Here is a 16972-nt window from a genome sequence, read left to right on the forward strand (position 1 = left end):
GTCAAAAAGACTAGTGCACTGATTTTCATTCCTTGTGTCTAAATGTTCTATCTGTGAGAAAAGTTAATCATTTAAAAAAAATAAAATTTATCAAGAAGGCAAATTCATGACTCCAACACCATCCCTTTGCCTCCTTTTAGGTCCTCAAATAGTGAAAAGAGCAGATAAAACAGACTATGCCATATTGTGAATAGAAAAAACTGCAGAACACATCAGTAACAGACTTCATGTCCACAAGATCAGAAAACCAAAGACCAAAACCGTAATATCATCTTGATTGGCTTATGGCTTTGGAGATCCACCTCCTGAAGAATTCCTATGTCTTGTCATACTTGTCCATTGCCCTCTGTTCACAAAATTCAGCCCACATAACTAGATAAAGTCCCTCACGTAACCTTCAGAGAGGCACATGTAAATTAGGCCAGGTATCACAGCATATGAAGACAGCTTTAGCAGGATAAAAACTGAAAAAAGTCGGTGTCCTAACAAGAAGTAAGGAGAAAGAGCTTCTTCCTCTGAATACTGAACAGCTTTTGCAGCTATTTAACCTGCAAAGATTGTAAAAGTCCTGTGTGACAAGTTGGCAATTTAAATGTTTATTTTGTTTATAATGTTTATTTTTTGCTGAGAGTCTAAAAATCATTCTGCTTGCCAGTGATTGAGCAGAAGCACGATTCTAGGTAGACATGGAAGAATACAAAAGGAAAAAGTGTATTCTTCAGGAAAAACTCCAACACACACCATTAATATTAATAAGTTAAAATTAGACACAGTCAGACCTCGTGAATGACCCAGGAGATCTGATTAAGTGCAATCAGATTCCAAGCACTATAATGCTGGGAATAGTGTCTCTGACCTAAATGCTCTTCTCATCATGAAATGTCAGCAATAATGACCTCAAGCAACTTCACCCTGAATTTGGTCTGCCTTTGATAAAGTATCATGGTAGATCTGCAAGATAATAGTAACTTATAAACTTGTATGGTCTTCATGATTAAGCATGACATTTTTCCTATACAAAGTGCCAAAACTGGGAAAAAAGGCCAAAAGGTCACAATACGAGGAAGAAACCTTTCAAAAGAGAGGACTGCTGCAAAGCCAGCGCTGATAGTGTGAGATCCACAGGGGCTCTCTCTGACAAGCCTGCTGGGGCAGATTTAAAATGACCACTTAAATACCTGTGGAGATCCAGCTCCCCAATTATTGATTGACCTATATATTTTTGGCATCAGTTATGTCCCAGAGAATGTGATTTGACAGGCAGTTAAGAGTCCACAGTTAAATAAAATCTGAAATAGCCAAGACAAGCAGATGACTTCCTAAGAAGATTAGTTTTTCCTATTCATTAGAATATTTTGCAGACCTTGTAAGAAAGTGAAAACAGGCACCCTTTCGAAAGAATACAAACTTGCAACATTTCGTATGCCAAACAGCTTATATATACACACATACAACAGCCCAAAAAGTTCTTAAAACATATAAAATAATCTACTGTGCCATGACCATCATGAAGCAAAACCGTTGATCAGGATAAATTCATATGCAAGGGCTGGCTCTCAAGTACAATGGTAGCTGCTTAAAGACACCATGGACATTTGTAGATATACTGCTCATGCTCTTTCCAGCTGACTTTGAAAACTATTTTAAGGTTAGAAAGCAGGCTATAGGGACTCCTTTGTGACCATAGGAAAAGTAAATCAATCTATGAGATTCAACCTGTCTTTGAAAAAATTCACCCAGATTTGCTTTTGCCATAATTGTTTCCTTGTTCTCATCATCACTCCTTCATTGAGCCTCTCTCCAGAAACCAGGCGAGAGTCACATCAGGAAGTAAAAGGCAGAAAAAGACACTTATAAAGCTCATCATTGAGTCAAACAGGGAGACAGCGGCATATTATAAGACTGTGATCAGAATGGGGACTTATTTAGCACAGTGTGGGGAAAGAAGATTAGGACAGAAACAAAGAGATTAAATGAAAAGACAAGCTCCTGGAAGGGTCTTTTATTGCTCCTCAAAAGTATGACCTAAATATTTCAGGAATTCAGATATTACTGTAAAAATAATGTTTGGATTATTTCTTAGAATAATGAATAGATTTATGGCTGACAATAGTGGATAAGTGACATACGGCTTGTCCTGTATTGTACTGGCATGTGCTATGTTTCCCATTCTCTTTTTTATTCCAGTGAATGCAAAGGCTTCACGTTGAACCTTAATCCTCCATCTTCCTCTAGAATTATTCTCCAGGAGAATCTAAGTTTCAACTGAATGATATGACTCCAAATAAAAAAAAATATCATAAAGGAAAAGATACATGTTGTATAATTATGGCCTCTCTGAATCAAAAACTCATACAGTACCTGTGGATGTATCCACTGTGAAAAAAGAAGAAAATTCTCCCGGGACCAGTTCATATGTGACAACGCCATATATTCCCGAATCTCTGTCTGTGGCAACAACATTGATGATCTCTGTTCCTGGCTGTGTGTGACTGCTGATGCTTGTCACATACACGGCTTGTTCAAAAACAGGGTGGTTATCATTGATATCTTCTATCTCGATGCGAACAAAAGCTTGGGCACTCAGCCCACCCTGTTGGATAAATCAGAGAGATAAAAACAAAATACAAGGTCAATTTTAAAAGTGTACACAATAGAATGATGCACATCAGGCTTTAGCCCATCATTAGGAAACGAAATATGCTGCAACAATATTGAGCAATGAAAATGTTACTTACAGTATCTGTAATACCCCAAAATCCTGCATTTAGGCAGTTGTTCAGAACAACTCCAGTGGGCTGACTGAGTACACAAAGAAGTTCAACTTCTTATGGCAGTGAGGCCTGAACACAAAGTTATTTTTGTTAATACTAATGAGCACTACACATGTCAAAGCCTTGCTAGTCTAACCTCACTTGTTTTTACTGTAATCACCTACACACCACTTATTTCTTTGCAGATGAAAGTCAGGGCTTTCTGCCCCAGAAACACATGCCCCTCAGGTGACTGTGGTGCTCCCGTAAAGCGGGAATAACTTCTTTCTGTCTATGAGTCTTTCAGATTTAAAGCGTGACCATCATAACAGTGAATATGAGGCTTTTTCAGCTATTGATTAGCTGAGAGCAGAACAGTGTAGGACAGCCAAAGCTGACCTGTCAGTCTGCTGCCTGCAAGACCTATCCTCAATTTACCATCCTGGCAGGTTTAAGCAGTTTTACTCATGTAGTGTGTGCGTGTCTATACATACATATATTTGTGTACATGTGTGTGTGTGTATATATATTTATGTATGCACGTGTGCTTGTCTACCTCCCCACACCTCCACTTTGTGTACACAGAGACAGAACAATACCAAATTCAACTGAAGCACATAGCTGAAACAATCTGCTGATGTAAAATTCATAACTGATTATATAAAATTATTTCCAACGTGTTCGCGATTTTACAGGGGAAGACATCTCACCATGCTTTCTAGAGGGCTTGGTTCAATTTCTCTGCTCTTGTTTCTTTTCCCTACAGAAAGAGCTGGGAGAAGAGCCAGGCCTTGGTTGCAGCTTCATCACTGTACCTCTTTGTGACCTCAGCCCAACTGCTGCGCTGCTCTCCACAGGGTTGAAGCTCCTGTTACAGGTGGCCACCAAGAGCCCACTGAAATACCAGGCAGGCAGCCATGGGATCACGTTTAGCCTTGCTCTGCAGTGAATCCAGAGAAGCAAGGAGCAACTGCACGCTGGCTTATCAAACCACTCTACAGCAAAATCACAATTTTCCGTGGCAAAGCACTGAATGTTGTGACAATCTGGAAACAAGACAATTCTGTGGGTGCTGAAGTGTAGACTCCCCAGGGCCCTGAGTGAAACAAATGGCAATTTACTTCTCAGAGGCACTACCTCGTGCTTCCTGTGGACTCCCTTCATCAGTTTGGGGGGGGTTCATGTTTCCAAGGTTATTTTACAACCGTAACAACTACAGACATTTATACGAGCAAGCAGTTCTACTTGTGGCACAGCGAACGGTGAATGCTGGGACGCTGACGAGTACAACAGAGGCACAAAGGAGCACAAGTCTGTATAGCCTGCATATCCTGCACGCAGTACTTTAAGATACAGACTGAGGAAGAATCCTGCACTCTTCAAAGTCACATTGAGAGTGCTGTGCTTGTACCAATTAGTCACCTACCGAAACTGCTGACGCAGATCAGATGTTGGTGCATACACATGACAAGCTATGCTGAGCAAGTCCAAACTTAATTTTGCAGTCACAGTAGCTATGATATAAAAAAAAATAACTAGGTTGCATATTTCTGCAACGTAATTGTTCATGTCAATTATTTTTAAACCTGACCTTCATGAAACCATCCAATGATTCAGACTGGATACTACTCCCTTAGACTTGTCCTGCAGCGTGAAAAACTTGTCCTGCAGCATGACAATCTCCCTCAAAACTATTATTGAAGGTTTGCTTATCATATCCCTAGGGTCTGACTTATTGGGCAAAAATACTATCTGCACACCCACCCACATTTCCATAGGGGTTTTTTTCTTTGTTCTCTTTTGGTTTTTTTCATCTATGCAGTAATATTACCTCTGTTGGGTGGCAGTGACATTCCTGTGAAAGCTCAAGTATGTGGAAAATTAAGATGATCTTGTGCACATGTGTCTATGTTTCACCCACGGACTAGGAGATCTGGCCCACATCCTCCTGGTGTGCTTGGGTTTACTTCCAAAGAAAATAAGGCATGGCATGCTTCCAGGCTGCCGAGGCAGCCAGCAGCCAGCCCACGTGTCTGGGGACCAAAACTGTGAAGGGCAATGGGCTAGCACCAGCCTCAAACTACTGAGACAGTCATCAAATCCTGTGCTGATATGGGGAAGTGGAAATGTGCAGAACTAGTGGGTTCTCTGACAACACCCCAACCCCACTTCACGGTGAGCCCCTTCCCCAACACCTTGATTTCCGCAGGAAGGAAATCCCTGCACAGAAGCTAAAAGGGGAGCCCTATGTGCTCCCTCCAAGCCCATTGTCAGAAGATGCTCCGCGGCTCCACAGCTTTTAGGTACTTTAGGACAGGAATTGGAAACACTTTTAGGGAAAGAGAGCCAAGAAAGAAGTGAGGTCAAGAATAAAAAACATCTAAAAAGAGGCAAAGATTGGAACAACATGCTACAAGAACTCATGAGAAGTCATGTTTAGCTCCTTCTTCCAAGTTTTATTATTATTAAACAGACTTGAAGGAAAAAAACCACCCTCCAGCCAATTTGTATTTATCCTATGGAGTTATGTAAAGACTACAAAGTCTTTGGAAATGGATTAATTCAAAGTATATAGGGGAAGCAAGTTGGAGACGTACTAACTACCTAATCTCTCAGAAGATCAATGAAATTTTATGACGGAAACAGATCCTTCTTTTCCTGAAGAAGCAAGGTATCTCCTCACATGAGTCAAGTACGATATTAACTTATGATATTAACTGGTTATGTTACAGTTCTTGCTCTGGCTATGAAAATTTTTAAGTATTATCCCAGGTGAGAAGGAACTAACTGCTTCTCTTTCTAAACCCATGGATATACTTAATCTACTCAGAAGCAAGCACCACATAGTAGATCTTCCAAAATATGAAGGCTGATTTAAAGAAGTCTGTTGCTGACAAAAAGTCACACTTGTCAAAACATGTTACAAGCAACAGAAAGGCACAGTTGTTCATTTTAAAATCCCTTTTCTCAGATGTTCAAGTATTTTTAACTACTGTTGTGCTGTTTGACGCAGCACAAGTCACATTTACAACAGCTTCTTTGTCAGAATCCTGAGAGTTGTCTCTCCCATGGAACAAAAAGGGGACACAGGAAATTGCCACTAAGTCAAAATAACAGCAAGTAGTATTTTCTTTACTTTGGCAGGACCAAATTTGTGTGAAAATATAAAGCTATTAGTACACCTCTTTATCATGTCTCAAAAAAAATTAAATTATACTGCCTTTGGCATGAGAGACTTTAGGTTAATAAGTAGAAATGGTGTTACTTCAAATAGCTGTATTTCTTTGTCTTGATGCTATAAAATGCTTAAGAATCCATCAAGATTTTCATGACAGCCTCCAACGATTTTGTCAGTGAATTGTGCTGTCAAATTTTTGTTCCAAACTAAACTGTGATATACAGCATCTCTGACGTGAAGACTTTTTTTTTTTTTTTTTGGTGTTAAACCTAAAAGATATGTTGCCTTGAAGTCATAATGCTGCCAAAATGAAGAAACACCACAAATTATTGCAAAAGCCTCAACTTCTTCAGAAGCTTTGCCTGTGAGTGTTGAGCTCTTATCTCTACATTTCAATGGCTTCAGTGTAAAAGACAAAGAAAATTGGCCAGCAGTGTAGTTTACCAAGAAGAAAGAGATGAAGGACAAAGTATTTTTCTATGCAGAAAGGCAGTAAGAGAGTCACTAAGGTTTCAGTATAATTAGAAGTTCTTCAGAACCTAACTAAATACCAATCCATGTAACTTGCAGAGTTTACATGTTTAACAAATTATTCCAGTACCTGTTTAAAGATGAGCAGTAACATAAAAGGTGCTAATGTCATACTCTACATTGATAGGCAATTTCATAATCTGCTGCAAGATTTCAGAAGACACTATAAATTCCCCCCAAAATTGCACTTCAGCCTTGAAACCCAAGCCTGGTCTCTTCTTTCCACGATAAAACTTGCACTTAACAACCTCATCACGTCAAATTGGGAATTATGCCTGTTTAATTTTTGTTCTTTTTTTTAAAAGGAAACACACCTTCATGAAAGAAAAAATACTCTTACTATTTCGGTGAACGCTTACCTACTTGTTCCTTGCTCCTATTCTAAGCAACAGACCTTGAAAGTCATTACATGCAATTACATGCAAAATACGTGGTTTTGAAGAAACCCAGGTGTAGTATCAGAGTCAATACTATGAGGCAGATTTAGCCAAGTGTTCTGTGACAGCAAGGTTGGTTTTTCTAAAATACTTAAAGCTAAAGCTCAGTCTTTCGTCTCTTTTTTATTTTTTTTTTTTGCATATGTGCACTTTAATTGCCTATGCAAACATTCTCAAAGCATTTAAGCTGAATTTTGAAAGACTGCTTCCTAACAAGAAGTGGTAACACCCATCTGTGTAAGGAAGCACATCATCCTAAGTAAAGTCAGTAAGTGATAATCTTGAGCATACAGTACAGATGTGATCACAATCCTCTATATAGCTGTACCTTCATATTTAGCAGATGTGCTTGTATATGCAATTAGATGCAACTTATGATCTACTTTAAAGCACCATATTTAAAATTCTTAGTTTCTTATTTTAGTTTCTACAAGTGCATTTTGAAGTAGTTTTCAGCATACAAAAACACTGATTTTTTTTAAAAAAAAAAAACCAACCTCCAGAAAAGGATAAAAAGACTTAAGACTCACAAAGATAGAAATCTAGAAAAGATGGCAATTAAAAGTCTCATTATCTTAATACTAATCAACTGGTGATGAAAAGAAGCATTCTTGTTTCTTTTATAGGGAATGCCAGGTCTTCAGTGTTTCAGCTGCTGCACAATCATTGCAAAAGGTTCAATACACCACTGGGAGGCTGTTTCGCTCAAGCAAAACTGCCTGCATTGCAGGTCTGCAGACCACCTCCCTGCTGTCAAAAGCACTTTCATACTGTGCTGCACAGAACAACCTCAGCCACAACAGATACCCTGTAAGTCCTTGTGGCACTCATAAGATCTTCACAGCACTCTCTGAACCCGAGTACCAGATGTGCCCCGTAGCCTGCACATACAGAAGTAGTTCTGCGACTGTGTTGCTGTCCACCAGCAGCTTCTAACAAGAGGACATGGGAAGGAGCATCCCAGATTAGCAGATGAACATACAGGATAGTGTCCCTCTGTGCTGCATCCCCAGGTCAGACAGTCAGGTCTGCCTGAGGGCTGCAGGGCTCTATCCCCACACTCCAGAGCCAAGGCAGGCTGCATGCTCTTCTGCTTCTCTCCATCATTCCCCAGCAGAAATGACTTCCATGGGTTTTGTCTGATGATGTGGATGCCCTTTTCCTTGGAGAAAATATGGCCCAAAATCAGCAGATCTTATTCCACACAAAGGCTAACAGGTGGGCAGGGGGAAGAGAAAAACACTGGTGGAACAAGACCCATGACTGGAGTGCTGGGATGGAGGGCTACAGGCTGTTCAGGAGGGATCGGCAAGGCGGGGAAGGTGGAGGCATCACACTATATGTAAGAGGTTTGATTGCGGAGCCCTTACAGTCAGTGACAGTGTGGTTGAGATCCTCTGGGTGAGGACTGGGGGGATGGAAAAGAAAAGAGATGTTGTAGTGGGTGTCTACTACTCATCACCTAGCCAGGTTGTAAGCACTGATGAGTTATTCTAGAGGCAATTAGGAGAAATTTCTGGATCAGTAGCCATGGTCCTTTTGGGAGATTTCAACTTCCCAGACACCAAGTGGGAATATCATACTGCTGTGTCGAGCATATATTGGAAGTTCTTGAAGTCTGTAGGAGACAACTTCTTTCAAAGGTATTCAGTGAGTCAACTAGGGAAGATGCCCTCCTAGACTTGCTATTTATGAATAGAGAAGGACTTCTGGGAGAGGTGATGATAGGTGGCTGTCTTGGCCACAGTGATCATGAAATGGTTGAGTTTACAATTTTCAGTATAACAAGAAAAAAGGACCACAGAGCTGCTACCCTGGACTTCAGGAGAGCAAACGTTAAGCTATTCAGAGACCTATTCCCTCAAAACCTGGGAATCTGGTTTTGAGGTCTCTTTAAAAACCACCTTTTAGAAGCACAATTCCACTGTGTTGTAAGCAAGCAGAGCAGAAGACCAGCTTGGCTGAACAGGGAAATAGTCATGGAGCTCAAGAGGAAAAAGAAATTGTATGATCTCTGGAAATGACATCAGGCTTTGCAGGAAGGTTACAGAGCTGTGGTTTGTATATTGAAGAGGAAGACATAAAAGGCCAAAGCTTAATTAGAGTTGAAAATGACAGTGTTGTTTCAGATAACACGAAGGGCTTTTTAAAGTATGTTACTAGAGGTGGTCTGTAGAAAACATTGGCCTGACACTTGTTGAAGGTGATCATCTGACTAATAGGGAGAAAGAAAAAGCAGAGGCATTCCATGCAGTTTTTGCCTCAAGTCTTTATCCTGACCTCTTTTCCCTGGTATCCAGTGATAGGATGCATGGGAATGGTTTAAAGCTGTGCCAGAGGAGGTTTAGACTGGACAAGGATGATCTCCGAAGGTCCCTTCCAGCCTCTACCATTACGTGATTCTGCGATTAGGAAGCATTTCTTTAGCAAGAGGCTGGTCAAACACTGGAACAGGCTTCTTAGAGAGGCAGTCGATGCCCCAAGCCTGTCAGTGTTTATGAGGCATTTGGACAATGCCCTTAACAACATGCTTTAACTTTCAGTCAGCCCTGAATTGGTCAGGCAGTTGGACTAGAAGATTGTTGTAGTTCCCTTCCAGCTGAAATAGTCTATTCTATGCTGCCAACAAGTTAGGATGAAAGACGTGCTCTGAAGTATTTTCAGCCCGGACAACATTAAAAGCCATGGAGCATGGACACATTTAGAAGGTACCCGAAGCACTATGTGCTAGTGGATCCTGGGATATGCCAAAACCAGAGCCTAACAGAGCCAAATTGTGTGAAATCAGGCAAAATGACAAAAAGACACTGGGGCACAGATTTTCAAACAAACACAGATTTTTCAAAAAAGCCTCCCACCACCATTCAATGGCAACCTTCAAATCATCATTAAGGGCAGTCCTATCACAGCACTCAAGAACCTCACTTGGACAAAACAAAACTAAGGCAGTCCACTCTGCAAAGGGAATAGACAAAAAAACCCCACAAACCCAAACTTCTGGAATCTCAGTAGGGTATACAGATGTGGTGTGGCACTCCTTGCAGTTGTGGGGGACAAGGAGTAGTAGAACATCCTGCCTGTGCTCTGAAATTTTCAAAACTTCTTGCCACACTGATGAAAAGAGATGACATGCTGGTACATGCACTGTGTTACCTACAGAGATGTTTGTGGCTGGAATTGGTCTATGCCTGGTAGCAGCTCTCACAAGCATAGGCCATCCGGTCTTCCCCAGCTTTTGAAGAAAACTGTGCGGCCAGCTCCTTCCAGACTCAAGGCTGGACACTCCTGAATGTCCCTCATTATGCACCCACCGCAAGATTATGCAACTCAGATTTTGGCTTTGAAGGCCAGACAATTGTTGTCGGTAAGCAGATGGTACAGATACCACTACACAGAATTTAAATTAACATTATTCCAATTAAATTTCTCTGGATTGTGACAGGTTTACTTTAACAGCTGCAGGCATTATTGTTTACTTTGTTGAAAGAGAAAGGGAGAGAGAGATATGATGGGCATCATAAAAAATGCAAATGAATTAACAAAAAGATTGAATTATGCATGATACATAGCAACAAAATTTGCCACTGTACAGTAGAAAAAAATGAATGTTGTTAAAAACAAAGGTTTCCTCTATGAAAATGATTTCACGTTAAGACTCCTTAAGGCAGAAGTACACAAAACAAGCATAAAGGAAGCATAAATTTACATATGTAGCAGTCTGGAGACCCTGCCAAGCAAATAGTGAAAAACACACAACAGAGTGTCCATTTCAGTCACATTGTGAAAGCAAACAAAACAGCCAAACAGAAGAATTAAAACATATCAGGCCCAATTTGCACATATTAAAAATAAAAAAGTAGGAATTTTGTCCCCTATACTGCTTGTGAGAACATGCAAATACTTTTATTAGAATTCCTGTTTTCCTATATTTTCCTCTTTACAAGAGCTGATTTCACAGTACACCTCATCTAAATCTCTCAAGTGTTTGTGAAGGTTCCCCAAGCAACATACCTTCATCTGACTTCCTTATTTTTCCAGAGAGAGAAAAAAATACTTTTTTTAACATCATTATAAGAAATGTCATCTGACCATAAATTCAAAGATGCCCCAAATGCCTACTGAAACTGTCTCTGATCTGTCACAAGTGCAGAAATACAACTGTTGAGACCAAGGGTGCTGTTTTAGCAGGGGTTGTCCCAGGAAAAGCTGTCATGTGAATCACAGGAGGGTCACCCTCACTGCTGGAGCAGCTCTCAGTCTGCCACAGTCCCGACAGAGACCCCAGAAGAGAGCTAGACACAGATGCTGTGGGATTCAGTGCAAACACCTTTCTATAACCCTAGCTACGTGATTTCATATAAAAGCATTTCAAGGAGTATCACCAAATATGTATGTGAAGTAAATGACTTTGGGACCGATATCAGTACTGCTAGCTGAAAAGGCTAATACTAACATTATGAACAGTCTTGTCCCCACTGAATTAGGGAGGGCGCTCCCATAAGCTCTCACGGGATGTTTATCTAACACCAGTTTAACAGAATCTGTTTTCCACTTGCCTCTCATGTGCAGTTTCAGTTCTCCCATTACACTTTTTACACAATGCATAAAAGACATGACCAACAAGCTCCAAAACCATGTAATGGAGTAGGCACGAACAGGTGGAGGAAACAGTTTTGCTGTAAGATAAACTGACCACCACCTGGAAAATGCTTTTCTTCCTCCTCACTTTTAATTAACATTGTTATTTTCTTTCCTTTTCATCTCTCTCCCTTCCCTTTGTCAACAGTGACCCTTCACTCTTCCTGTCTCTTTTCTGCATACACTTCTCCCCTGATCACAGCCCCTACTTTGAACCCCACATCTAACGTCTTTAATCCATCAAACCCAGCAGCTGTATGCCAGGAGATAAAATATCCTACTACAATTCTGCTGTAAAGGTGAAGAGTAGCTACACATAAGTTGAGATATACTGAACATTTTGAAAAGCTAATACTGAATTTAGGTGCTTTGGCATTTAGGTATTAGATTAGCTAATTTTTAGAGGAGAAATCAATGGGATCTACAAAGTGCTGAGTTCCAGTGAGAAGATCAAGTCCTGCCTGTCACAGACAAGGCAATCAAAAATTGAGCCCCCTCTCCCCATTATTGAACTTCTGAAAAAAGGTTGCTAAATGACGATAAATGACAGACCTATTTAAAAATGAAATAATCTATGGTTTCAATGCATTGGCTGTTTTCCTTTAATTTTTGATGCAAGATTTATCACTGGAGCAATAATTCAGCCAAAAAATGCACCAAGTTTTTTTTCATATAAACCTATTTTCTTTCACATTTTCAAAATAATCTTCTGGAGCAAACTGGATATCTGAGAAACTTCTCAGAACTTCGCTCCTATTGTCCAGCTCTCAACTTCACCTTTATTAATAAGGCTAATCTTGACTTTCCAGATACGTGTATGTGTTCTTTACATTTATACAACTTCAAACCATGTATGTGAGAAAAAAAAAAAGTAAAGATGAACTAGAGCAGAATATGTAATTTTCTGCTGTTATACATTGTAATACTGCTGCTTCATTCTTCAAGGCTTGGAAATCTGTACTCAAGTGTATGCCACAACATTTTGCCAAGACAGGAATTTAAGACAGAAATCACCAGAGAAATTCCAAAATGAGCATATAGACTTATGTCTGCTGAAAGATGACAGACACTATGCTAACTGAAAGACTTATATTCTTAATTATTAGACATTCAAATAAGTTAGGAAGCAAACATATAAACAAAAAAAAATACATATTCTTATCCAATCATTTCTCCTCAAAAGAAATCTATGGAGAAGAAAGGGCATACTGCTGAAGGCACTATTAACACAAGAGAATGCTTCTATTGCTTGTGAAATAAACACTGAATAGTGATAGCTAAAGAAAAGAAGCAGATGCATTGCTTAACTGTTACACATATATCCAGATTCAACAGCATACAAACGTATGCTCAACTCCTACATTCTCAAAAATACCAAGCATCAACTGCAGCTATTTAAGTTCATCTACTCGTGAATATGGAAGTCAGAGTTCACCAAGTTTCTTCAGTGTACTGTAACAAAAAGCACAGGCATTTTAATGAAAAATACAGTATTTATAGCACCACTATATTTTTTTTAACTTAGATGAACTTAGGACAATATCTAAAATGCAAGGCTAATATTGAAAGTGTGAAATAAAAACTGTAGAGCCTGAAATAATTTAATTTCAATGTTTTTCACTTCAAATCATGATGCAAACTGTGACCTGAATAACACAAGGACACTTTTTAAAAATGTTGATTTTAACATTTGCAACAACCAGTAACCTTTTTATTCAACCTCTTCACAGTTCACCTCTAAAGCTGAATAAAGTTAAGAAAAGTACCAGCTGGTCTCCTTCTGGGCCTCTCATTGCAAATCGCCTTTGGATACTTTCATGACAAAATCAACCCAGGAATTATTTTCTTCCGTTCTTTTCCAGGAGTCACACTACCAAAATCTTCTGTTATGTGGCACCTGGCAGACCAAATGTGCACACCCAGACATCTCAATGTGTTCCCTCCATAACAAATGTCTCCTCCTCCTCTTTGCCAGACAGAGATCTGAAACGGACCTTTTCAGGCACGTACAACTGCCCTGCCCTTGCTGTATCATGAATACCCACTTCCAAGCACCAGATCTTGTAAAGTGGGAAAACTTTCAGACATGCAGCTGCAGGGAGGCTGTACCCAGCCATAGCAGCAGCAGTGGCATCAGCTAACTAGAAAGGACAAGGAATTTTACTGTGGCACCCACAGTAGCCACACAGCTCTAGCACAAGTTACAGGTTTGTGCCTGCAGCTGTCATCTTGAAAGCAGTGAGCAGAGGTTAGGTTAGGTGTGGACCTGCTGGAGTCAAGTTCTGAAGAGAAAGATCTGGGGGTGCTGGTAGACAGAAAAATGACAATAAGCAAGCAGTGTGCTCTTGTGGCCAGGAAGGCCAATGGAATCCTGGGCTGCATAGGGAAGAGTGTGGCTAGTAGGTCGAGGGAAGTCATTCTACCCCTCTACTCTGCACTGGTGAGGCCACAACTGGAATACTGCAACCAGTTCTGGGCTCCCCAATTCAAGAGGGATAGGGAACTACTGGAAAGAGTCCAGCAAAGGGCAACGAGGATGATTCAAGGATTGGAGCATCTCCCTTATGAAGAAAGGCTGAGAGAGCTGGGACTCTTTAGCCTGGAGAAGAGAAGGCTGAGGGGAGACCTTATCAATGCTTATAAGTATCTAAAGGGTGGGTTGAAGGAGGAGGGAGCCAGACTCTTTTCAGTGGTTGCCAGTGAGAGGACGAGGGGCAACGGGCACAAGCTAGAACATAGGAGGTTCCACTCAAATACAAGAAAAAACTTCTTTATGGTGAGGGTGACAGAGCACGGGAACAGGCTGCCCAGGGAGGTTGTGGAGTCCCCTTCTTTGGAGATTTCCAAGACCCGCCTGGATGCAGTCCTGAGTAACATGCTCTGGGCAATCCTGCTTCGGCAGGGGAGTTGGACTAGATGATCTTTATGGTCCCTTCCAACTCTAAAAAATTCAGTGAAAATTCAGTGAAATTCAGAGGTAACCTGGAGTCCACTGTTTCCAAGAGGAGGGGAAAGCCAGCAGGGACTAACACATCCTAGAAGTGGTTATCAACAACTTATTTAAGAGTAACTGGGGATTTCATAGCCAATTTTATCAATTTGAGTCAAAATTCATAATTCATGCCCTCTGTAGGGGCAAGAAATTTTATTCAGATTCACACAATTTTTACATAGTCATTACACTCTCATTTAAAAGTATACAGCACATCCAAATTTGCAAATGCATTCACAAATCTGGCAGTATGGGAAGGCGAAACTTACCCCATCCGTAGCTTTTACTAAGAGATCATAAGTGGCTGGATCTCCTTCTCTGTCAATGTCTTGAGACACACAGATCTGACCAGTACGTGGGTCAATCTGGAAGGCTTTGGATTTTTCATAGTAATGAAATCCATCGTACAGAAAATACTCAATTTCACCAAACTGGTCAGCATCTGCATCTGTTGCCTTGACCTGCAGAGAAACAACAGAGAGAAAAAAATGAAGCCAGTGAAACTATTACTCATTCATTCAAAAATCATGATTCTTTGTTTTAAAGTTATCTGTTTGTGTTATAAAAGCAAATGCACATACATGTAATAAATACAACCACATTCTGGTACCTAAGCTGTCTCTCTAAGGTTTTTAAAATGACGACTCAGCTACTGACAATGTAATTATTGCAACAAGCATATAAGATCGATTAGACCTGTCTTTAACATTACTTGTTCATCTGTCAATTATTATCTCAATCAAGCGGACCTCCCATGACTGGACAAGCCATATACATTAAGCCAAACTAGTCCATGCCTTAAGCTACTTTTCCCTCATGTTGTTTTACCAGTGGAGACCACATCACATGTAGATGAGAAAAGTGCTGCAGGATATTCTTACCTAATGTATTTTCTAAAAGACTCCCCAGAGCTTAATTTAGTATTTAATTGGAAAGAGGGTTTGGTGGCATGGTGATCCATACAAATTAAGGACTTAAGGGGGTTTTAATCTCCAGTCTTCTCTCCAAGGAGCTACAACTCTACCAACACAAATAAATGTGACCATTGCATGCATGCACAGCCCAAAGCAAGAAATGTACAGATTGGAGCAAGTCCCTGTGACAGACTTAATTACCTTGTCAGTGTAGTCTTGCACGTAGCTATACCTGTTGAATGACAAACAAGGCTAACATATTTTCTTTTCAGCTATATTAAATACATCTAAAAAGCAGCGTGAATTCTGTTTTAAATAACTACTTTAAAGAACTACTTCCTTCAGAGTGAGATTCTTCTGAAACCACATGGCATCAAATGGGAAAAAAAATACAGTAAGTCTATCTGACAAGGAAAATGGGTGGCAGGAGAAAACAAATATGGGTGATGATTAGAGGCTGTAACAGGGCAATGGTAGCCATGGGGCAGAGAAGCCTGATCCCAGGCACAAAATGGCTATTTCCAAACAGAAACATATGAGCTCCTCCCCTTCTTTCCAGCTATGCTTAAGTCTGCTTGTATTACCAATAGATCAGACTAGACCAATATGCTAGATGTACACAAGATGCTTTCAGAAGCCTATGAAAACGTGGGGTGACTTTCAACATGCCGCATCACCTTCCCTCAGTTGGGTTTTAAAGGACTCACAAAGCATTACACAAACCGTAGGGAGTCAATACTCTTTAGCTGAGCACATGATTAAGGCACTGACTAGCCTAGAAAGCATAAAACCCCAATAATTTAAAGCCATCAGGTGATTTTAAATTTTAAAACAGAACATACCTGAAATTTTTTTTTAAGTTATTTGTTTTTTTTTTAAACACACATGGGGAGAGACAGAAATCAACATACCCCTTAAAATATTCTAATAACTGTTTACTGCACCAATAGGTTTTACCAATACCATATACGTATGCCCTGAGTGAGGAGAGATGGAGGGAACTGGCTTGTTTAGCCTGGAGAAGAGAAGGTTTTGCAAGGATTTAATAGTCACCCCCAGTGCCCAAGAGGAGGTTACTGGAAAGACAGCACCAGGCTCTGTCCTCAGGTGCAGAGCAGGAGAGTGCGAAACAGCGGTCACAAGCTGAAGCTGGAGAGGTACTGGCTGGACCTAAGGCAATATTTTCGCTACAAAGATGATTCAGCACTAGAAGAGACTCCCTGGCCAGAGAGGCTGGGGTCTCTGTCCTCGAATTTTGAGACCCAACTGGACACTGCCTGAGCAGCCAGGACTGCACCACCCCCTCCATGCCCAGCAGGGCCAAGGAATAACACAATGTTTGGCTATGTTATAACTGCTACACAACTGTGTTGCTTCACCAGCCTCCAAAAGTCAAGTCAACAGGATGCTCAAGTGTGAAACTCTTGCTCTTTGGACAAGGGGTGGATTGGTTAAATAAGTATTTGATAAACAGAATAGTTTTCTCCATTGGTTAAATAAGTATTTGATAAACAGAATAGTTTTCTCCA

The 16972-nt window shown here is 40.4% G+C and overlaps 1 protein-coding gene across 1 annotated transcript in view; it reads right to left on the bottom strand.

Moving 5' to 3' along the window:
• Positions 1 to 15043, bottom strand: part of DCHS2 (dachsous cadherin-related 2) — a 73530-nt gene extending 58487 nt beyond the window's left edge. Inside the window, 3 exon segments of the mRNA XM_074147883.1 lie at positions 2362 to 2593; positions 14799 to 15014; positions 15017 to 15043. Of these exon segments, the coding sequence (XP_074003984.1) occupies positions 2362 to 2593; positions 14799 to 15014; positions 15017 to 15043 (475 nt within the window).
• Positions 15044 to 16972: the final 1929 nt, after the last annotated feature.

Source organism: Numenius arquata, chromosome 5 (assembly GCF_964106895.1).
Source record: "Numenius arquata chromosome 5, bNumArq3.hap1.1, whole genome shotgun sequence".
Classification (NCBI taxonomy): domain Eukaryota; kingdom Metazoa; phylum Chordata; class Aves; order Charadriiformes; family Scolopacidae; genus Numenius; species Numenius arquata.